Source organism: Myxocyprinus asiaticus, chromosome 10 (genome assembly GCF_019703515.2).
Source record: "Myxocyprinus asiaticus isolate MX2 ecotype Aquarium Trade chromosome 10, UBuf_Myxa_2, whole genome shotgun sequence".
In the NCBI taxonomy this organism is placed as follows: domain Eukaryota; kingdom Metazoa; phylum Chordata; class Actinopteri; order Cypriniformes; family Catostomidae; genus Myxocyprinus; species Myxocyprinus asiaticus.
Window position 1 is genome coordinate 48369396 of NC_059353.1, and position 24002 is coordinate 48393397.

Consider the following 24002-nt stretch of genomic DNA (forward strand, 5'->3'; position numbering starts at 1 on the left):
TGCTCTTCCGCCAGCTCCACCCTGGATTGTTACTCATCTTCACACATGGACTTTTGCCCCTCCTGTGCCTGTCTGACCGATTTGCCCCTCCCAAGATGGACCATCTTTTCCTCCGCCTAATACGGACTTTGTGGGACTCTGTTTTGTGTTAAGGAGCTTCAGGAGCCACTCCTTAGGGAGAGGGCTATGTCACATATTCCGGATGACCGGTGAAGGTTGTCAAGCTTGGACTCTGTTTTATATCTGTGTAATGTTCTGGACAACCGCTAAAGGTCATCATCCCTGTTTTCTGTGCCTTATTCCCTTTTCCTGTCTGTATTCTGTTATGGGGTTTGTAGTCCATTATAGTTCTGTTTTGTCATTGGTCTGTTTGATTTATCTGTTCCAGGTGTTTCTTGTTTGTGTGTTATCCTGTTTTGTATTTAAGTTTGTATTTTCAGTTCTGTTTGTCGGATGTTAATGAGTGTTCTGTGTGCATGGTTTTGTGTGCATTGTACAATGTAACAGTTTGCTTCTGTCTGTTCCCATTTGTTCCTGCTTTGATCTGGATTTATCCATTCTGTATTTGGATTATGTCTTATGTTTGGATTTTGCCTGTATTCTGGATATAACCATTTGGATTGACCTTTTGTGTTTTGCACCTAAATTACATGTGAGTTTTGCACGGTCTACCTTTGTTCACCCACGTCTGCACTTCAATAAACTTCAGCTTGCACTTGAATCCATCCCTCCTGAGATTACTCCCGGCAATCATTACAGATAGATAGATAGATAGATAGATAGATAGATAGATGGATGGATATCTGAAACAGAGCATTAATTGCATTTCTTTCTACACAAAAATAAGACATTTAAGTAGTTGCAAATTATGGCTAAAATAGCCTTACTCTACATTCAGTCATGCATTAATTACTGTCTTGTTCATGCTTAACTAGTGCATTATTGTGGACCCTTAAAGTGTTACCATACATTCCTTTCATGTGTTACCGTCTAATACTCCTGTCTTCTCCAGCACTGATGTATGCCAGTATTTTCGGAAATGTTTCTGCGATCATACAGCGACTGTATTCTGGTACGGCACGCTACCACACGCAGATGCTCCGCGTCAGAGAGTTCATCCGTTTCCACCAGATCCCAAATCCACTCAGACAGAGACTGGAGGAGTATTTCCAACACTCATGGACCTACACCAATGGAATCGACATGAACATGGTGCGTTTGGAATCATTTAGGCCCATTTAGTCACTTTATTTTAAATCTGTTTTTAAACTTTATTCCACTAAACAACTTAAATACTACATGCCAACCTGAAAACTGTAATCACGTTGTGGAGGAACATTTGTTAAGCTGCCCTTATAGTTCATATAAAAAAAAGAGATTTCTGTCATCATTCCATTTCAATCCCATATGTTTTTATTTTTTCCATGGAAAACTAAAAGAGAAATTTTGAAGATCTTATCTTTCAAGCTCCAGAAAGACTTAAAAACACCATAAAGTAGTTAATATGATTTGTGCACTATATTACAAGTCTTCTGAAGTCATACAATAGCTTTGTGTGAGGAACAGACCGAAATTTAAGATGTTATTCACTGAAAATGTTCCCCTCAGATGCTACAGAGGGAAAGATTTTCATTGAATAACAACCTAAATTACACAAAGCTACTGTAAGGTTTCATGAGACTTGGAATATAGCGTTCGAGTCATTTGAACCACTTTAATGATGCTTTTATGGCGCTTTTTGTCCTTTTTGGAGGTCGGCAACCCCTGGTCACTATAAGCTTTTGTTGTATGAATAAAAGATCAGGACAGAAAGTTTGCCAAATATTTACTTTTGTGTTCCACGGAAGAAAGAAAATCATACAGGTTTGGAATGACATGACGGTGGGTAAATGCTGACAGAATTTAATTTTAGTGAACTATTCCTTTAAATTAGCCTCTCTGAAATGCTATTTAAACATGTCATCATATCAGTGTAAATATGTGAGTTTATGTACTGAAAGCAACACTTGTTTCTCTCCATGTCTGCTTTATCTGGACTGGAATGACCTCATCGTGCTGGGAAGAGCAGGAGGTATTTATATAAACAAATTACACATTTTCATTCATGCTGTAGCTCTACATACTCTCTCAGAGCCATCACACATCATTGTGTTCTGGCCACACTGATGCTCATCCAAATAAATCTCATTTCAGCCATATATTGCATGAGCAGAAATCTTGCATCAAGGTCTCTTAGCAAAATAAATTGCATGTTTCCAGAAAAGCTTATTAGGAGTAGATTTTAGGACTGGGCGATACAGATATATTGTAATATTTTTGTCAATTATTTTTGTTTAATTATTTTGTTCATTTTAAAATTATATTTAAATAATTTTTGTTTAAATTATGTCAGCCTTTTGACAATAATCAATAATGATATTTATGTATTTGCTCTGAAATAGCAAAAAAAATAAATAAATTTGGTAACACTATTATCAACATTAATAAATGCATGACATTTAACAGCATATATTAAATCTTAATCTTAATTTATAAATACAATATTGTTCATTGTTATTTCATGTTACTGTAGTTCATAAAGCATTAACTAATGTTAACATTACAACTTTTAATGTTAAAAATGTATAAGTATGTGAAATTAACATTAACCAAGATTTATAAGCACTGTATAAATATTGTTCATTGTTAGTTCATGTTAACTAATGTAGTTAAATAATGGAAACAAATTCAACCATATTGTAAAGTGTTACATTCTTTAATGAGAGGAATCGTGATTTCAACTAAACAACCATTGTATCCAATGATATTTCAAATATGTAATGCCAAAACTAAAAAAGTTAAAATAATTAAGGCATGTTTTTCACACTGTTTTGCACTAAATGATCATAAGAATGATTTTTCATATATGTGTGCCAATATAATAAAGTAATAAACAGCAATATTTATTTATATATATATATATATATATATATTTAATATTTATTTGTATTTCTACTACAACTATAGAAATATAGAAAATGCCATGCAGAGAATTTCATGAACATTGAACTGCATCATTGAAATGGGCAGTTTCAATTGATTCACAGAAATGAATTGAACTTACCAACTCTAAAGGCTACAGTGTACTTTGTTTTGGTTTTTAAATTAAATGGTAACACTTTACAATAAGGTTCCATTAGTTAACAACATTAGTTAACATGGAACTAACAATGAACATTAACCAAGATTAAAAAAAAATGCTGTAAAATGTTAATTTCAACATACAGTATAGTAAAACATTTTTCAAATCAAAAGTTGTACATGTTAACATTCGTTAATGCACTATGAACTTACAATGAACAATTGTATTTTTATTAACTAACATTAAAAAAAGATTAATATATGCTGTAAAAAATATATTGTTCAGTGTTAGTTCATGATACCTAATGCATTAACTAATGTTAATGAATGGAACCTTATTGTTAAGTGTTACCATTTAAATTTTAGTAGCAAAAACAGCGTTATGGCTAAATTATACTTTCATTTTTCCACGTACTGCACAGCTCGCGTGACACAATCTCGTCATCGCCACAGCACAGACTGTCGTGCGCAGCCTGGTTGGCAGTCAAAATAGTATACTTTGAAAAGCTAGAGTGCTTAACTCTGCGTGAGACATAATGGCACGTGCAAAATGAAAGTTTACTTTAGTGTTAACGCTGTTTTTGCAGCTGAAGTTTAAATCAGAAATGCTATTAAAACATGTTTGTATGAAGTCGAGTCATGAGACAAGGAAGAATCCCAAACTAGTCTAAATAGCACAGTCCTTAGGAAACATAATAGCCAAATAAAAAGTGCACAATAGGTTGCTTAAAAATATTTGTTTCTATATTTATATATTGTTTATGCTTTAATATTATTTAATATTTTTCAAAATAATTGCAAATACATTGTGAAATATCTGATATGTTGTCCAGCCCTAGCAGATTTCATGCTAGCATGAATTAAAATGCATCATTTAAATCGCTATAGGTACCATTCTTACTTAGATGGGAAATTAAGGTTGCGCTTGTTAAAGCGAGTCTGTGTGTTGCTAAGAAACTGATTCTCTTCTGTTTACCGTACTAAACTCTCATTATTTCCTTTCATTTAATTGATGATTGCACTGCTGATATGAGCACAGTAATTGGCACTTGGAGTGGACATTACTGGCTCATAGTCTTTTTACAAAGTAACTGTGATAATACTTTTGTGAACATATTGTAATGCTACTGTAAATGACTGTATTAGCATTGGAGAAACACCATGGATCTGTTCCAAAACCTAGGCAATATTTAAATTCATTATTAGCATGTTCCCAATGCAAAGACTGTTCCAAAAGGTAGGAAGCATGATTATGCTGCTCTCTAAGAGAACTTCTTTTGACAAAATTCTAAAGCAGCATCATATTTATCCTTCACGGAGAAGGCAAAAATTAACAAAGCAAGATAAATGTTAATTATAAACATACTTATAATTCATTCGATAACTAAAAATATCTATAAAACCAATTCAGACTAATTAAAGTTGACTATTTTGTGAATATTTGTATTTTCTATGTATTTTTATGCTTATTAAGAGTATTGTGATATTACTCTTGCAACATTAACAGTAAACTCTATTGAAATCAATTGCGAGTCGAGCTCTGAGCATTTTGTGTGAAAAGCGCTTTTTGTATTGCGCACATTTTTGCTGCCTTTGTAGAGTGCAATGTTGGGGAAACTACTTATAACTTAAAGTCTTTTAACTACAGTCAAGTATTTAGCTACAATACAAGTTACTAAGAAAAAGTAGCTAACTACATTGGAGCTATGTAAAGAAAAAATATTTTTAAATATATAACAAACAGATGTTATTTAATTCTATTAAATTATTATTTAATAAGAAGTTATATAGTTTAGTCCTTTTAAATATAGTAAACATATATAAAACATGCTAGCAATGACTAGCTACATGTTAGCAGTGCACGAGCTCCATGCTAAAACATGCTAGCAATACCTAGCTACATGCTAAAATATGCTAGCAATGCCTATCTGCATGCTAGCAGTGCCGAGCTCCATGCTAAATATGCTAGCAATGCCTAGCTATATACTAAAACATGCTAGCAATGCCTAGCTACATGCTAAACCATGCTAACAGTGCCTAGCAACATGTTAAAATATGATAACAATGCCAAGTTACATGCTAAAACATGTCAGCAGTGCCTAGCTACATGCTAACAATGCCTAGCTACATGCTAAGAAATGCTAGCAACACCTATCTACATACTAGCAATGCCTAGCAACATGTTAAAATATGCTAGCAATGTCAAGCTACATGCTAAACCATGCTAACAGTGCCTAGCAACATGTTAAAATATGATAGCAGTGCCAAGCTACATGCTAAAACATGCCAGCAATGCCTAGCTACAAGCTAAAACATACATAAATAATTAGGGTGACAACATTAAATTGAACATTTACACATAAAACAGGAAACCACAGTGTTTTATACAACAGAGTCATAAAGAGCAGCAATTAACTAAATATTTTTCTTTAAAAAAGAAATAAATCGACTTTTGAGCAGAGGCTCAAATGAATCAGGGAATCATTTATTTGAACTAGTTAATTTACATGAAATTTCCGAACAAATCAATTCACTAAAATTAATTGACTTCCCAACGCTACATATAAGTTATTATGTGAATTGTTATAAACCCGTTAATTTACATTAGCTGTCCAATACTCTGAAAGCTACTAGAGTACGGTTTAGGTAAGCATGTTTGATTACTCCCTCGACTGAATTGCTGCGTTTGACAAATGTAGCGTTTTGTGATGCCACAGCACGACTCATTGGAAAAAGCAGCTTGTTACTGAAAAAGCTACACTATCATGAAAAAGAGCTACTGTAACGCTTCTGAAAAATCTTGCAATACCTAGCTACATGCTAAAACATGCTACCAGTGCCGAGCTCCATGCCAAAACATGCTAGCAATGCCTAGCTACATGCTAAAACATGCTAGCAATGCCTAGCTACAGGCTAACAGTGCCGAGCTCCATGCTAAAACATGCTAGCAGTGTCTAGCTCCGTGCTAAAACATGCTAGCAATGTCTAGCTATATGCTAAAACATGCTAGCAGTGTCTAATAACATGCTAGCAGTGCCAAGCTCCATGCTAAAACATGCTAGCAATGCCTAGCTACATGCTAAAACAGGCTAGCAATGAAGTTTACATACACTAAGTTAACTATGCCTTTAAGCAGCTTGGAAAAATTCCAAAAATAATGTCAAGCCTTTAGACAATTAACTTCTGATAGGAGGTGTACTGAATTGGAGGTGTACCTGTGGATGTATTTTAAGGCCTACCTTCAAACTCAGTGCCTCTTTGCTTGACATCATGGGAAAATCAAAAGAAATCAGCCAAGACCTCAGAAATTTTTTTTTTGGAACTCCACAAGTCTGGTTCATACTTGGGAGCAATTTCCAAACACCAAAGGTACCATGTTCATCTGTTCAAACAATAGTGCACAAGTATAAACACCATGGGACCACATAGCCATCATAACGCTCAGGAAGGAGACGCATTCTGTCTCCTAGAGATGAACGTAGTTTGGTGCAAAAAGTGCAAATCCATCCCAGAACAACAGCAAAGGACCTTATGACGATGCTGGAGGAAACAGGTAGACAAGTATCTATATCCACAGTAAAACGAGTCCTATATCGACATAACCTGAAAGGCTGCTCAGCAAGGAAGAAGCCAATGTTGCAAAACCACCATAAAAAAGCCAGGCTACAGTTTGCCAGTGCACATGGGAACAAAGATTATTATTTGGAGAAATTTCCTCTGGTCTGACAAAACAAAAATGGAACTTTTTGGCTATAATGGCCATTGTTATGTTTGGAGGAAAAAGGTTGAGGCTTGCAAGCCGAAGAACACCATCCCAACCGTGAAGCATGAGGGTGGCAGCATCACGTTGTGGGGGTGCTTTGCTGCAGGAGGGACTGGGGCACTTCACGAAATAAATGGCATCATGGGGAAGGAAAATTTTGTGGATATATTCAGAATCAGAATCAGAATGAGCTTTATTGCCAAGTATGCTTACACATACAAGGAATTTGTCTTGGTGACAGGAGCTTCCAGTGTACAACAATACAAAAACAGCAGCAAGACATAGATAATAATAAAAAAAAATAATAATTATACACATACATACAGACACACACATACATACATACACACATACACATGGGTAGTGCAATGGGTATTGAAGCAATATCTCAAGACATCAGCCAGGAAGTTAAAGCTCGGTCACAAATGGGTCTTCCAAATGGACATTCACCCCAAGCATACCTCCAAAGTTGTGGTAAAATGGCTAAGAACAACAAAGTCAAGGTATTGGAGTGGCCATCACAAAGCCCTGACCTCAATCCAAATTTGTGTGCAGAACTGAAAAAGCGTGTGCAAGCAAGGAGGCCTACAAACCTGACTCAGTTACACCAGTTCTGTCTGGAGGAATGGGCCAAAATTCCAGCAACTTATTGTGAGAAGCTTGTGGAAGGCTACCCCAAAACATTTGACCCAAGTTAAATAATTTAAAGGCAATGCTACCAAATAATAACACAGTGTATGTTATCTTCTGACCCACTGGGAATGTGATTAAGGAAATAAAAGCTGAAATAAATCATTCTCTCTACTATTATTCTGACATTTCACATTCTTAAAATAAAGTAGTGTTCCTAACTGACCTAAGACAGGGAATATTTTCTACGATTAAATGTCAGGAATTGTGAAAAACTGAGTTTAAATGTATATGTGTATATAAACGTCTGACTTCAACTGTATATATATTTGAAAATAGGTTAGTAAAAAGTGCTTTAGTTTCCCAGTGATCATGCATGGGGCAGTCCACACAATACTTTCTCTACATGTTCAACTGTTCAAGCTCCATTGTGCATTCGCTTCATTGCAGATGTAAATTGTAATATTATATTTATGCTGTTGATGGCTTGTGTATCTCATATATTTATATGATGCTTATGAAAATAGGTGATTAAAAAAGCGCTTAAATTCAGGGATTGGCGCTTTCATCTCTTGACACGCATCTTAGATGCAAAAAAAAAATATCCTTTCAATACTAAGAGTGGATCATTTATAAACAAGGTTTTATTCAACAAGGTTTTTCATCTTCTAAAACATTGACACTGCATTGGTAATATCTTGCAGTGTTGTTTATTTCTCATCATATTTTCATCAACAATGTTTAAATTAAAATTGTTAAAATGATCCTCATAATCCCGTCTTTGTTAATGGAATCAAATAACACCTCACACATTTGTGTGTAATTCCGTTGACGAGATTAACACCGCATTCTGGATTTGTATTCAGTGCAGCTGGAAACATAATAGCTCCCAAAAATTAAAAGCATCTGACAATTGAAAAGCGTCTAGCAAAGGTAGGACTGAACTATTACATTTTTGTCCAGCTGTTTAGTGATATTTAGTTGTGTTGAATATTGGAGTTTCACAATATTAGCAGAATCTAACATCTGGAAACATATTTAGTCTTTACTTCTGATGTATAAAATCGGCGGTATAGTCCAATAACAGACAGAAATGTTACACCAATGCAATAGGTTTTGTATATATGTTATTTGGGGTATTATGTGAAATTTTGCAAAGGGTATAATTTTATTTTGTGTTCAGTGATGTGCTTTTTAAAGTATGATGCACAATATACGCATAATTTGCATGCATTCCCTCCCCCACCCTTCAACCACCATATGACACCGTTCACCGGCAGTGATTGCCCCCTAACCACCGCGGTGGTAAAATATTGCCATCGTACAGCCCTATTAAAAATAGCAACATGCTAAAGCACGCAGCTGTCACACTACTGAAAAATTTAGCTAGTGTCGCTACTCGCTACTTTTAGTTAGTTACTCCATAACACTGGTAGAGCGTTCAAAATAAGTCACTTCCCCGATAGCACATGAACATCACCTAGACGTCTATTTGATGTGTATGTTTACATCTGGAAGATGTATTGTTTTAGGTTGTTTGCTCATCTGCAGTACGTCTACTGGATAAGATGTTTCTCTTTTGGTTGCCTATAAAACATTCAGCAGATGTCTTTGAGACATTTATGATTTAGAACTTTGGTAAATCTGATGTTTATAAGATGTTAATTAGAATGCAAAACTTTCCAGATGAAACACTCTTAAACAGACATCTCTGAGATGTGCATGCTATAGGGGTTCATTTGAAGTTTGATTTCAGATAGAAGACTGCCTATGTGGCCTGTAGACAGCAAGGCACTTTTTGGAACAGATCCCATATGACCACAGAATAATAATTGTGCAATTGTGGATACACTAATGTGCTTTCTTTAATCTTGTGCGATAGTGGAACTGATGGAGTTGAATGATGCCCACCTTTCGCTTTCAAACATCTTTCTGCAGGTCTTAAAAGGGTTTCCTGAGTGTTTACAGGCAGATATTTGTCTCCACCTAAACAGCAGTCTGCTAGAAGGATGTAAGGCTTTCAAAGGTGCTACTAAAGGCTGTCTCCGTGCTCTCGCTATGCGCTTCAAAACCACCCATGTGCCCCCTGGAGACACCCTTGTGCACTGCGGGGATGTGCTCACCGCGCTCTACTTCTTGTCTCTGGGTTCCATTGAAATACTGAAGGAGAATATTGTGGTGGCCATTCTGGGTAAGATCTTAAAGGCTTGTTTTAAAGATGTAATGTCATGAGGGATTATATTTTACTTGATCTTTAGGGATGCAAGAGGTCATTGTACAATGAAAACGTAATCAAGCTGCAAAACAACAAAAACTGCAACTCAGTTGCATTCAGAAAGGCAAGAGATTGTGTAAAATCGGCAGTTACAATCTGATCGCAACTTCCGGGAGTTGGAGAGTGTACCAGTCGACCTAGAAACAAAGTTATGTTTAAGTAGTACCGGGTTGACACTGTGGGCACTTTTGAGGAAGAACTAGTCACTGGATATGATTAATTTTGCCAGGTTAGTGGCATCAAATCTTTCAAAAGTTTTGTTTAAGGCACTTATTAGCAAGTAAATTAGATAACCACAAGCAGAACTGGCTGTTTCTTCAACTTCGGGCACTTTTAGCATTGTGGACTTCTAGAAAGTAAAGTTTCTAAAATTAAAATTGTTTATGCTCTCACTATGTTTTTTTAATTTGTCTACTATGTCCAACAGTGTATGTACATTTGTCACTGGAGATTTATGTAATTTTTTTCTGAAAGTCCAGAAAATTCCCACCATAGTGTCATTTCCAGCACATCTCATATTCTTTGTGTTTAATAATTTGAAAGTTTTTTTAAATAAAATGGCCGACTCCTTTGTTTTGATTAGGCTAATTGCATTGCTAACGTTTAATATATCTTAAATACAAGAAAATATTTTCATACTTTTATTTTTATTTTTTTGGTGCATAATTTGGCAAAATCACAGCTATATTGGAAATGACGCCCAATAAACAAAAGTGATATTTTCCTTGATTGTTCTTCAAATATACTATATTTGTATATACATATTGAAGCAATATCTCAAGACTATACAAATATATTTCATCTCAAGCATCCACTTGGTTAATAAGTACACTAACTTTAAACTTTATTAGGGTAAACATTTTTGGTGTGGTGAAAATTATGCCACAACTGTGGGACAGTCATAATTTAAAAAATAATTTTCACACAATAAATATCAAAATAGTTTATTTCACTCTTTGTTTAGATTATCATAGTTTTAAACATATATTTGGTATTTTCATTGTTTATTAATCAAAGTCTGCGATTGAGACCAGGCTAAAACAGTCAAATCTGTACATAAAGGGCATCTGAAAAATACCAAAAATAAATGATGATGGCCTGGTAGAAAGTTTCCAAGTTATTTTTAATGTGACATTCATAAAATAAAATTAATTAAATTAAAAGTCTAAGTATTTTTGTTTTGATATAAAAAAATTAATTAAGAAAATCAAACCCCTGGGACATTGCCTGAAGTTTAAGAAACACTCCGTTTTTTTAATTTATGCCTATTATACAATAATCTGTACTTTTTACACTTAAATGGACAGACCATTATATAACTTACATAACCAGTTGCAGATCGACAGCTGTGGTAATTTTTATTTCATTTTTTTACTTGTTTGTTTGATTGTGGTATAAACTTTTTCAGATCAACCCACCCCTAATCAGTATGTAAAAACAAAGCGAATTTTGATTGGTCGTTTTTCATGTCAGTCAAAAGACGTTTACTGTCTATGTTGGCGGTTCATTGCCGAAATAAGCTACAAACTGGACCAGACATTATGTTGACAATCAAAAGTCTGTCTATGGGGCCTGGGTAGCTCAGAGGTAAAATACGCTGGCTACCACCCCTGGAGTTCGCTAGTTTGAATCCCAGGGCATGCTGAGTGACTCCAGCCAGGTCTCCTAAGCAACCAAATTGGCCCAGTTGCTAGGAAGGGTAGAGTCACATGGGGTAACCTCCTCGTGATCATTATAATGTGGTTCGTTCTCGGTGGGGCGCGTGGTGAGTTGAGCGTGGATGCCGCGGTGGATGGCGTGAAGCCTCCACACACGCTATGTCTCAGTGGCAACGCGCTCAACAAGCCACGTGATAAGATGCGTGGGTTGAGGATCTCAGACGCGGAGGCAACTGGGATTCGTCCTCCGCCACCTGGACTGAGGTGAATCACTATGCGACCACGAGGACTTAAAAAGTGCATTGGGAATTGGCCATTCCAAATTGGGAGAAAAAGAAAAAAAATGTCTGTCTATACAAGTTTTATATTACAATATTACACTATTTGAAAACCTTGAGTATGAATATTCCTCATTGTCTTATTTCGAAAAATATGCTGTTTGTTTCGATGTTTGCTAAATGTTTTAGAGCACTACAGTATTTTATGTTTGATAAAAGTGTCCTGCTGTCATTTCCCCAGCCACATCCTGAGGATTACTTCCTTGCCTAGACGTTTTTTTACTGATGCAGGCGGTTAGCAACAAGAGAAAGAGGGCGCACACGTTGTATCTCCCAGTGGGTAGATGTGCCATTTTCCTTTCATGCTTAAACACAGCAGCCCGAGAGCGAAGGTGCCCAGAGTACAGTTTACACGGTCTACGAATCAAAAGGCAGAGTGAAATGTATACGATTTTTTTCTTTCAGAATATGCCTGTGCTAAAATATAAAAAAGATGAGCATATTCCCGAAACAAGCGTGTTTTTCCTTTCAGGGTTTTGCTTTGTTACATTCAATGTAGAGAAGTCCAGGACCTTCTGTCTATCTGATAACAAGAGGCTGACATTTCTATTAAGTGGCTCCCACTGGATGTGTTTGGCATCTTCAAAGCACAGGAGAGGCCACGGCTCAAAGCTTGACTGGGCTTTTTATAGGCAACATGAAGTATAGAGCAGAAGTGCAAATGTGAGAATGTAAGAGAAAGAGATAACTAGAGAAAGAGAGTGAAAAACAACTAAACCTACATTTATGCTAAATTATGTAGGCTATGTGGCTTGTATGTATCATGTCAGTTTCCTGGTGAGATGAACACTAGAGGCGCTACCACAACAATTACTTTTATTTGCTTTCTCACAAATCACGAGTAAAACGTCGGATTATCAGTTCATAAACACTTACTTTTGACCCTGTTCCTCACACAGTGCTATCTTATGACATCTAAACACTTTTACTATAGCACATGACTCATTTTAACCTTTGCATTACATAATCAACTACATTTACAAGCTTGTTCGAGTGTGATCAAATTGCGCGGTAGCTCAACTGATAGAGCGATGCACTTGTGATGTAAAGGATCAGAGTCCTGAAGAGCACGCAGGTCCACACGTGAGCTGAAGGTGTCATAGAAGCACCACAGAATGATGGTAATTGTGTTTTTCATCTCAAATTTGATTTTTCTAAATCTATCGGTTAGGTTTAGGGTTAAGTTAGGGAGGTCAGTTTTGTTGATTAAAACTTGATAGAGCTTTAACTTTAAAAACCTCATCTGTTTGGGAGAACATTTAACTCGCTTTTAGCGCCACACAGTGGACATTTCACCTGCGAATGGCTGTGATACATGTAAGGAGCCACGTAATATCATTTTGCAAAATTGTTGCCCAGTCGCATCATTTTCATGAGATCAGGCTCCTAAAACCGCTACTTGTGGCTAAATTTTTTCAGTTTCCATGATGATAGGTAATACTGTATGTATGAACTCACTATGTGGTGTAAACTGTATACCGCCTACTATTTTTGAAAAATAGTTTGTGAGAGAGAATACATTATGATTTCAAACGTTTCGGATAGAAGCATGCTGCACTAGAGCAGAAATAAAAAACGCTATCTTGCAAATTTGAATCCAATTTTGTGTCTAACATTTGGCAGACAAATCAAATAATGAGACAAAAAAATAAGTAATTTTGATATTTTTCTGAGGGTTTAAGTAAAAATTGACAAAGTAGTGTAACCATCCAGAGACAGTAAATACATAAATACAATAAAAGTCTCAATAAAAGCTGACGTTTTTGAGAAATATTGGCATAAATATTTTGGAATAATCTTTTATTATTATTTCTTCAAAAAAGCATAAGCAGTGAAACTTTTTGTTTTAAAATATTATTAATATTTGAAAAACGTTTGCCCATCAAATCTATGTTAGGTGATGCAGGTAGCCATTCTGTAATCATATGATATAAAAAAATTAAAATAAATAAATAAAAAAACAGAGAGGAGCCCTTTAGACCCTTATATCTTTGTGTGAAGTTTTTTAAAATATAAAAAAAAAAAAAAAAAAAAAATCTTATTTTTTTTTTAATGCAAATGCACAATTTTTTTTGATTTAATTATTAAAATTGGGTTATAACATGTCTTATACATTATAAGGGAAATTAGGACTAGACTCTGGGTTAGCAATATGGCACACTGGACTCTGCTCAGTACTTCTTAGTGCACATAAATCTGCACTTTTGTAAAATACAATTGAGTAAAGAAGAATGGCTTAAACTTAACAGGCTATTAGAGGTAACATTAATCACCCTCATGTTGACCCTCAAAAATCTCAGTGATCACCCAGCTACAACAAAACAACAACAATAGTCATAAGAATTAAAACTAAATACATTTTTTAAATACATTAAAACCTATTATTTTACTACACAAGTTCCCTTGTTTTGACCAAACATAATTTATTCAAGCGCAAGGGTTTATGGGTATTCCACACTGCCGCATTTTTGTACTTGATAATTTTGAGTTAGTTTTACTCGAAGCCAAAATCTAAAGAATTTATGTATTTGAGTTATGATTCCAAAATGTGACATTTCAAGTAATGTTTAATTAGGACCACTTAAATATCTTTATTAATGACAACTTTAGGATTTAGAGAGTAACGGTAACTTAATAAAAACTAGTAAGTATAGAAAAAAACGTAAGATTAAGTTGAGTAAATCTTTTTTATAATTTGAGATTACTATTAGTATTTACAGTGTAGCAACAGTAATTAGCAAGCACTTTTCCTCTAATGTCACAGATGCAGCATGTGCGACAGGTGTTGTGAGCTCTGACACTGTTTAAACTCTGGGTTTATTCACTGCATGAATATTCACAGGCTGATCCGATGACATAATAGGACCAATACAAAGAATAGTACATCCAACAGCTGGGAAAGTTCACAAAGCTTGCTAAGTGACTATTTATGTTTAAAGCAATGTTACATGTTCAGTCTGAGGCATAATGGCGATTGCCATAGAAAAAAAATTCAACTTGTCCCTCTTTTTTTTTGTTTTTTTACAATACAAAAATTGTGTATAGAGTAGAGCACTTACAGCACAATGGAAGTCTATGGGGCCAGTGAGGGTTTAAAAGCTGAAATGTGAAGCTTTTTGTTAAAGGCCTTACATTATTCAACAAAAACATGTTTATTATTTGAGCTGTAACTTATAAATTGTCATTGACTACTTTGCTAGGCGCATAAATTCTGCTTAAATGCGTGACCGCCATACAGTAAAAAGTCTTTTGCTGGTATCCTTGTGCATATAATGTGAAAGTTTTCTTTTCTGTGAAAGAATTGTGGCTGTACATTTGATACTGTATTTTAAAGGAATGTTGCGGGTTCAATCAAAGCTCAATCAATCAACAGCATTTGTGGCATAATGTTGATTACCACAAAAAGCTATTTCGACTCGCCCCTTTTTTATTAAAAAGAAGTGGTTACAGTAAGCAATGGGGCCAATCCATGAACGCTAAAATACACAATTTAAAAAGTATAGCCACAAGGCATAAACATTTTACGTGTTCAATGTTGAGTACGTTACTTTTAAAAGTAATCCACTACAAATTACTAATTACTTTACTTTTAAAATTGTAATCAGATTTCTTTACTGAACTTTATTGGAAAAAATGTAATCACATTACTAATTAAGTTACTTTTAAGTTACTTTCTCAAGCACTTTTTACAGAAACATTTGTTTTCCGCTCAACAAATTCAAAATAATGTCAATATTTCCTCCTTGTTCAAAAAAGTTACATTTTATCAATTCATATTTTAAATGTATCATACATAACTATTTTTTTAGAAATATGCATAACCCAGGTATTGCATTACATTTTCTTAATGCAATGCGTAATGCTACTTTACACTAAAAAAACTATTAGATTACAGTAACTAATGTCTTTGTAATCACTGATGTTAACATGATAACATAATTTACTAACATTATCTCTGTAAAGTTATATCCAATAACGGGATTAGAGGGTTTTGTTGTCATGAAGAGAAGTTGTAATTTTGGATATAACTTTACTCAGATACGGTCGGTTAGTAAGTGTTTTATCACACTAAAATTATGTTAACACATATATCGTTTATGTCTTATGACTATACGTTTGAAACAGTGAGTAAACCTGTTGATGTGCAATTTTATCTTGAATCCACTGAAAAAGAGAGAGTTTCTCATCTCTCCTCTACTCTACTGAAATGCTTTACGTCTTCATCTTCATGGTGAGATTTAGAAAGGTGTCAAATCCCTTATGAACAGTTCAGTTAAACATTTTAGCCAATTCAGTTTAATGTCACCTACAGCTCAGTCGGTTCAGTTGTATTGAAAGCAGACTCGCTCTGAGGCCTGACATTTACCTGAGAAGTGTCTCAGACTTTTTGAGGTGAACTTTGACTGCTAGATGGTGAATGACATTTCATATGACTTTTCTGATTTGTATCTTTTTTATATAATATTTTGCTATACTTAGACAATGATGAATAAAAACTGTATAAAATGAGATAACTCTTTATACACTTTAAGATTAACTTCTACACTTTTGTAGCTTTTTATAATTTTCCTTAAAGTCCACTTAACTCTTATATTGTCTTAGGAGTCATTTTTGACCCGGGACAGGTAAAGAATATGTTATAAATGCCGCATAGTTTTTGGTACGTTATGACTTGGTCAAGACCATCAAAACAAAAAACAAAAAAAACAAAAATGATAATTTTTTTTTTTGTACATATAATTGTTTGAGACAAAAACTATTTAAAACAAATTGTTCCTTCTAACCGTTCAAGTTTGACCCGAATGGGGGGAACCAATTGCGGCCTTTCGCCTTTGGACTTTATGGATGTTATACAGCTTTAAATAGTTTTTTGTACATCTATGGATCAAATTTGACCTAAAAATATTTCACATTTTTCTAAAATTTAGCCCCTAGCACACTTTTCTCTCAAACAAAACAGAGAAAGTACTTTTTACCATTTTGAACAGTTAATATGCAAGTTAATACATTTAATAACATGACTTTATATGATAGGGTACAATCAGGCTAAAGGTCCCCCAATAGTAAAAGATGAATTTCATATATATACACTATATGGCCAAAAGTTTGTGGACACCATATGTGCTTGATGAACATTTGATTTCAAAACCTTAGGCATCAATTTCCCCCTTTGCTGTAATAACAGCTTCCACTCTTTTGGGAAGGCTTTCCACTATACTGTATGTAGTAACATGGCAGCAGGGATTTGCTCTCATTCAGACACAAGGCTAACAGTGAGGTCAGGAACTGATGTTGGTCGATGGGGCCTGACTTACAGTTGCTGTTCCAGTTCACCCCAAAAGTGATCAGTGGGGTTCAGGTCTGGGCTTTGTTCAGGCCAGTCAATTTCTTCCACGCCAGACACAGTAAACCATTTCTTTATGGACCTCACTTTGTTCACAGGGGCATTGTCATGCTGGAACAGAAAAGGGCTATCCCTGAACAGTTGCCACAAATTTGGAAGCACACAAAGCCCAAGCCATTACATAAAGAAACATTAAGAGTTTTCTTTACTGGATTTAATGGAGTAACCAAATTCGTTAATTAGAAGGGGGTGTCCACAAACTTTTGGCCATATAGTGTAGATATTACGGCACCTTTCTAAACCCCTGTAACACTGCAACAAATTGTTTGAGATTAGTGGCAAGAAGTGGATTTGTTGCAATGGACGTGCAATGTGCACATAAATTGTTGTAACATACTGTAGTTAAGACATTATAAAATGACAAAAGTGATTGAAATAAATGTAAATTGAGACATCCTTGGCCAGTGTTTCCAAGTTTTAAACTTTTGCTTTTTTATTATTTGTTCTTTACAAACTGTTCGTCCATTAATATTCAGTATATGTAATTTTTCCCCTATCATTATACACATTGGGACCACAATAAAATAGATTTTCGTATGTGAAAGCGAATGGTGTAGTTGGCACTGCCATTCATCAGCTTGTGGTCCTGCTGTCAACACTGACAATTCCTGAATGAACCGTTTTTGCAGCTTAGTTTTCAGCTTAGCGGATGGCTGGACTGGAGACGGAGCTTTGCTGTGTATATGTTAGAGTCTACTCTTATTTTAACAAAGCAAACAAAATCCTGATTTCCATGATATTACTCCTTTAAGAATGGCATAATTGTGTCAAGAGAGTGCAACATAGCCCAACTACTTTTTTCAGTCGTCTTGATTCCAGAAGTATTTTCCCAATTCATGTTTTTCCATGGGGATTTCATTAAATCTTTCATAAAAGATAAATAAGCCATGAATCAAACCAACCAACTCTGAGGTGAATCACAGCATTACAAATTTTGATTTGAAGCAAAAAGGTACAAGACTGTGTACTTAACGTCTTTCATGAAGGAAAGAACTACAATCCCATGAAGCATTGCGGATGATGTAACTGAATTAAAAACTGTTGATTTAAAGTTGGTGATTATAAGTATATTAACAATATATTTTAAGTTTATTGGAAAGTATTCAGAAATGCACAAATATTTAAGTAGTTTGAGAGTGTATTGAGACCGGTCATTCACACTGTGCATAGGAGTGGGCAGTCGCTGCAGAGCTCTTTCGCCGCGCTTTGTTTGCCGTGATTCTCTGATTGGTGAATCTTTCTCTGTAGTTCTTCTTCAGGTATTCCGCTAATAAACACACTTTTTGAAATAACATGGACTGATAGCTTCAACAGAAGCATATACCATCAAACAGCCTCGGAGCTCACGATAGGTCTGTCTTCATAAGAAATCATTAATAATCAGTTCGCCTAAGGCAAAAATGAATGAGATTTTTACTTCCGGAACCAGATTGTGGCGCTCTATAACAAATAGGTGTTTTTTTTATTTTTTATTCAGACCTCAAATGTATGAGAAGGAGAGAAAAGTGTGAGGAGAGGATAGAAGAGGATGAGTGAAGCGGAAAATGAGTGAGAAGGAACCGTTCACTTGACTTTATCTGATTCATAATCCCAGAGAGAGAGAGAGAGAGAGAGAGAGAGAGAGAGAGAGAGCTCTGATAATCCGCATGCACAGATTCTGACCTAATCTGACTCGCGCATATAAACACACAATCAACATCCCACACAGACATGTGCAGACATGCTATGACATGCACACACATACATCAAAATAAATGCACCGTGGTGCAATATGGTTTCCGTAACACTGCGATTGTGAATCTCATACTGTACAATAAAAGCCAAATAAAAAAGCAACACTTCTCTAAAGTGCCGTTCACACCGAACGTGTTTTTACGTCTGTTTGCACATTTGTTCAATTATTTTGTATATGTAAACATGCGCTAGACAGATGCATTTTTAAGTTTAAAAGAACTTGCGTTCTGTTCAATATTTTTTAGCGCAGGAATGCTTCAGATTTGAACGGCCCCTAAGAATATCACACTGCTGTATTCCAGTTTGCTATATTAAGAGTTTGTATGATATGCTAGTCGACATAAATTCTGGTCCACTTTACAGCTTATTCAAGCCAAGAACTGCCCACTTACACTGTAAAAACTGATTTTAAGGTTTAATTGTATCAACTAGCTTTTTTGAGTTGACCCAACTAAACTTTCATGCCAACTTGTTAAGTTTTGATTTTGTTAACTTGTACTTAAGGTGGATTAACAATTATATTTGCCATTTTAACTAACTTAACAAAGTAGAGTGAAAAAGCAAAGATTTGCCATAGGTTTGTGTTGGGGGCTTATTTATTTTTTGCGATTTGTGGACTTTATTTGTGATGTTTTTGTTGTTTTTGCCATTACAGTTAGTTAATAGTTGTGTGGTGATATTAATAGTTTGTTGAGTGTCACCATTACTAAGCTTTGTATTGAAAACTCTGTACCTCCCGTTCAAAATATTGGATGTCTATCCTTTGCTGGTGTTCATAAAGTTCTCATCAAAACTTTAGGTGCTGCAGTGCATCCTGGGTAGCCTTGTGTGTCACAATATTAAAGTTATTTGAACAAGACCTGTTAAATCCAGATTACTAAAAATAAACAGTTTTGTCAATGGATTATTTAGTTGTCCTGACAAAACTTCTTAAGTTGAAAGAAATTGATATTTTTTGTTAATGTAACTTGACTGAGTCAAAGCAAAAAGACAACTAGCTTAAGTTAAGCTGAGTAAACATTTATTTTACTTTTTTACAGTGTACAGAAAGAGATCATCTTTGACGGACATGCAAAGTAAACGAACAACAGTTAATTTTGTTTTAACATGCTATTTTGGGGTGGGTCAATCTGAATTACTCTAGTTGATACCACAATAAAAAACAAAAAAGTGTTGTTCTTCCACCGGCTGTAAAGAAAACACTGATTTGGGATCATAATTTCAGTTCATCCAAAAGTAATAAGGTGCATATATACAAGCATATACAATTCTGCTTGTGGATATCAAGTTTATTTGCTACAAAAACCCTCAAACAAAATTCGGAATGTAATTTTATGATGCCACCAACCTGGGAAACTTAAGCAAATCAAAAGCGTTCATTGTATCAACCAAGAACATTGTAAGATGACTTTGTTTCCAGGTGGACTGTGACCGCCCGACTCCAGAAGTTGCACAGCACTGGGGATTTCAGCTAGCTCATGGCACTTTTATTTTTAATTTTTGCAATATTCATCAGATGTCATCAGTGAATGGGTGAAACCCTAATAAAAAAAGCAGCATCATCACCTGAGCCTGTTTCCTTCACTCTCCAGGTAAGAATGACATCTTTGGAGAGATGATCCACCTGTACGCTAAGCCTGGTAAATCTAACGCTGATGTGCGAGCGCTGAGCTACTGTGACCTGCACACGATCCAGAGAGAGGAACTTCTAGAAGTCCTGGATATGTATCCAGAGTTCGCAGATTATTTCCTCACCAATCTGGAGCTGACCTTTAACCTGCGGGATGAAAACGCAAAGGTACTTCCCATCAAAAGCTACAAAATGTCAAGAATAGGTATACGGAATTGAATGCATTGAAATGTTGTTTGCCAGTTCAAGTTTTTCAGGGAGTTAAATATTGCATGTTTACCACAAAACCAAACAACTTGCTCTCCAAGCGTTCATGATGTGTCCTCTCTTCTCCTCAGAACACATATTCACAAGCCAGTGACTCAGATGGAGAAGATACCAAGAGCAGACGGAAGATTTCCTTTAAACGTAAACCATCCAAAGGTGAATATGAACCATTTATTATAATATGGCCATCATACAGTGGGGTCAAAAATGATGGGACCGCACTGAAAAAAAATCTGGGTTTTGTTATTATTATTATTTAAACCTTGAAATCAGCAACATTTTGGAATTTTGGAAAATGCCAAATAAAGAATGTTATGATATCGGATTTCCATGCCATTGAAGCACACAAGATGCAACATTCTCAAATAATTGAATCAATATCACACAAGCACGAGTGCTGTTGTTCTGGTCATGCAATTGTGATGTTGTTAATACAACAGTTCTACAAATATGTAAATTTAATCCAACCAGGTCTTATGATAGGTTGAAATAATAGCACGAAATGGCAAAATCATTAGAAAGTTGGCTCGTACAAAAACGTACGACTTTCACTCCCATAGAGAACAATAAACGAACCAGCGAACAATGTTATAATGATTTTTCCTAAATTTAACCCCTTAGCCAAACCCTAAACCTAACAATGATTTTAATAGTAGAATAACTTTTGTGTACAATGGAAGAAAGAAAACATTGGGTTTTGAACGTGACGAGGGAAGTGTATTACAGCTTACTGACATACATCAGTCATTTGTATTGCATAAATAAATATGGAATGAAGGAGTAGCAAAATTTGTTCACAGATGTTTCCTTTCTTAAAATAGTGTTGGTTAGGAGGCTAGCTAAAAATGTGATGCCTGTATTGGATCAATTTGAATTTGTTTGTTGATTGGTTGGTCTCCATGGGAATAAAAGTAGTACTGTTGAGACTGTGATATTAAAGGGATAGTTCACCCCAAAATGAAAATTCTCTCATCATTTACTCACCCATATCAGATGTGTATAACTTTCTTTTTTAAAAGAATATCTCAGCTCTGTAGGTCCATACAAAGCAAGTTAACAGGGTCCAAATCTTTGAAGCTCAAAAAAGCACATAAAGACAGCATAAAAGTAATCCATACGACTCCAGTGGTTTAATCCATGTCTTCAGAAGTGATATGATAGGTGTTGGTGAAAAAACAGATCAATATTTAAGTTATTTTTTTACTATAAATCTCCAGCCCTCCTCAGCGCACTTCTCTCCTAAAAGTTCTTCTACCTATGTTTTTGATGATTCGCAATCTTCGTGCATATCGCCACCTACTGGGCAGGGAGGTGAATTTATAGTTAAAAGGGCTTAAATATTGATCTGTTTCTCACCCACACCTATCATATCACTTCTGAAGACATGGATTTTACCACTGGAGTCTTATGGATTACTTTTATGCTGCCTTTATGTGCTTTTTGAACCTTCAAAGTTCTGGCCACCTTTCACTTGCAATGTGTGGACCTACAGAGCTGAAATATTCTCCTAAAAATCTTCCATTGTGTTCAGGAGAAGAAAGAGGGGATGGCAAGAGAGTGAATAAATGATGAGAGAATTTTCATTTTTGGGTGAACTATTCCTTTAAGGAATTTATGTTTCAGACCAAATTTGATCTGTTAATTTGTTTAATTTTCTCCGCCAATGCAAATAGTTTCAAAAGAAGCCAAAGCATCAAGCTTTGCAGTTCTGTACTCCATTCCTTTCACAATTATAAACTTTTGTGGATCAGTCCAGAATCATTTGAAAATGTATCACAAACCGTTGGTGAATTGATCCCTCCATCCCAATTCCTAATAATTTGTTGTGAAAAATTATCAAGCAAATAGAAAAATCCAAAATAGAACTATTTTAACTAGTTTCTCAGACTTGAGGAACACACTATATATTATAATCAGGGTTGGGAGGGTTACTTTTGTAATGTATTCCACTACAGATAATAGTATACATGCTGTAAAATGTAATTTGTAACATATTCTGTTAGATTACTCAAGGTCATTAACGTAATATGAATACTTTGGATTACTTCTTCAGCAATGGCAGATTTATTTAACTTGTTTGGACTATTAACAAGTCAATAACAAGTGAAAAAAACATCTGCCAGTACAGTAAGACAAAAAACACTTTTCCTATGTTGTACAGGGGATAGTAATGTTATTTTCCATTAGGTTTGTCCCAGAACTCTGGAGTACGGTTTGTACCCCTAACCTATGCTGATTACCATCCTGCAGGGGGAAGCTTCAAGGAAACAGACAGCGAGTCCCAGAAAGAGCGCAGAGAATCACGACTGAGCTCCAAGAGAAGCTCTGAGGACCGCCGCACCTCCAGAGAGGAACAGCAGAGGCTTCTGGGAGCAGGGATAATGGAGTATCCATCAGTACAGAGTTACACCAGTACAGCTACACCAGCCTGCAGTCCTCCTGCTGAATATATGGAGAGAAAGCCATATGATGATGGTGAGATATGAGATATGAAATGTTAATTCATTGTAAGGCTGCGTCTTAACCAAGCCACAAGCGATAAAAGTTACCTCTTCCATTTAAATGGTAGTTTTTGTCCTAACCAGTCATGACTGAGACAAGTGTGAACAACAGGACATTTTGTGTTGTTTATAGAAACCATTACAACAATTAAAGGGGTCATGACACGAGGAATCAAATATTTCTTCATCTTTTGACATATAAGAGGTCATTGAACTATAAAAACATACTGTAAGTTTCAGAACCCAAAACTTCCTCTTTACTGCAAAAAGAGCATTTGTAGAATCCAAGCTGCCAAAACGACTCATTCTCTACTTCCTCCATATTGTGATGTCACACTGTGATAGACATTTGTATCCGACTGCCTCCACAACAACACATCAACACCTACTTTACCTTATCACTTCTGTAGCCCGCCCAGTAGTGGTGAGCAGTGAGATGGTGAGGAGAGAGCAGGTCAATCAAGAGCAAAGAGCCAATCAGAACAGTGGGCGTTTACTGTCAAGTCTTAAAGGAGAAGCAGCAATAAAACTGAGCGTTTCTGACAGAGGGTCAGAATGAGGGTGGAAAACGATCATGTTTTACAAATATATTGTGCAAAAAAAAAAAAAAAAAAAAAAACTTTACTAATGTTATGTTAACCTCAAGGAGCATATTAAAATAATAAAAAATGGCACGTCATTA

General features: G+C 35.4%; 1 protein-coding gene across 3 annotated transcripts in view; it reads left to right on the plus strand.

Annotated features, from left to right (window-relative positions):
• LOC127447636 (potassium voltage-gated channel subfamily H member 7-like) overlaps positions 1 to 24002 on the plus strand; it is a 148825-nt gene that overhangs the window by 96003 nt on the left and 28820 nt on the right. For all 3 annotated transcript variants that reach the window (XM_051709579.1, XM_051709580.1, XM_051709581.1), the window contains exons 8-12: positions 1013 to 1213; positions 9450 to 9704; positions 20515 to 20720; positions 20891 to 20975; positions 23070 to 23294. In XM_051709579.1, coding sequence (XP_051565539.1) covers positions 1013 to 1213; positions 9450 to 9704; positions 20515 to 20720; positions 20891 to 20975; positions 23070 to 23294 — 972 coding nt within the window. The remainder of the gene's footprint in view (positions 1 to 1012; positions 1214 to 9449; positions 9705 to 20514; positions 20721 to 20890; positions 20976 to 23069; positions 23295 to 24002) is intronic.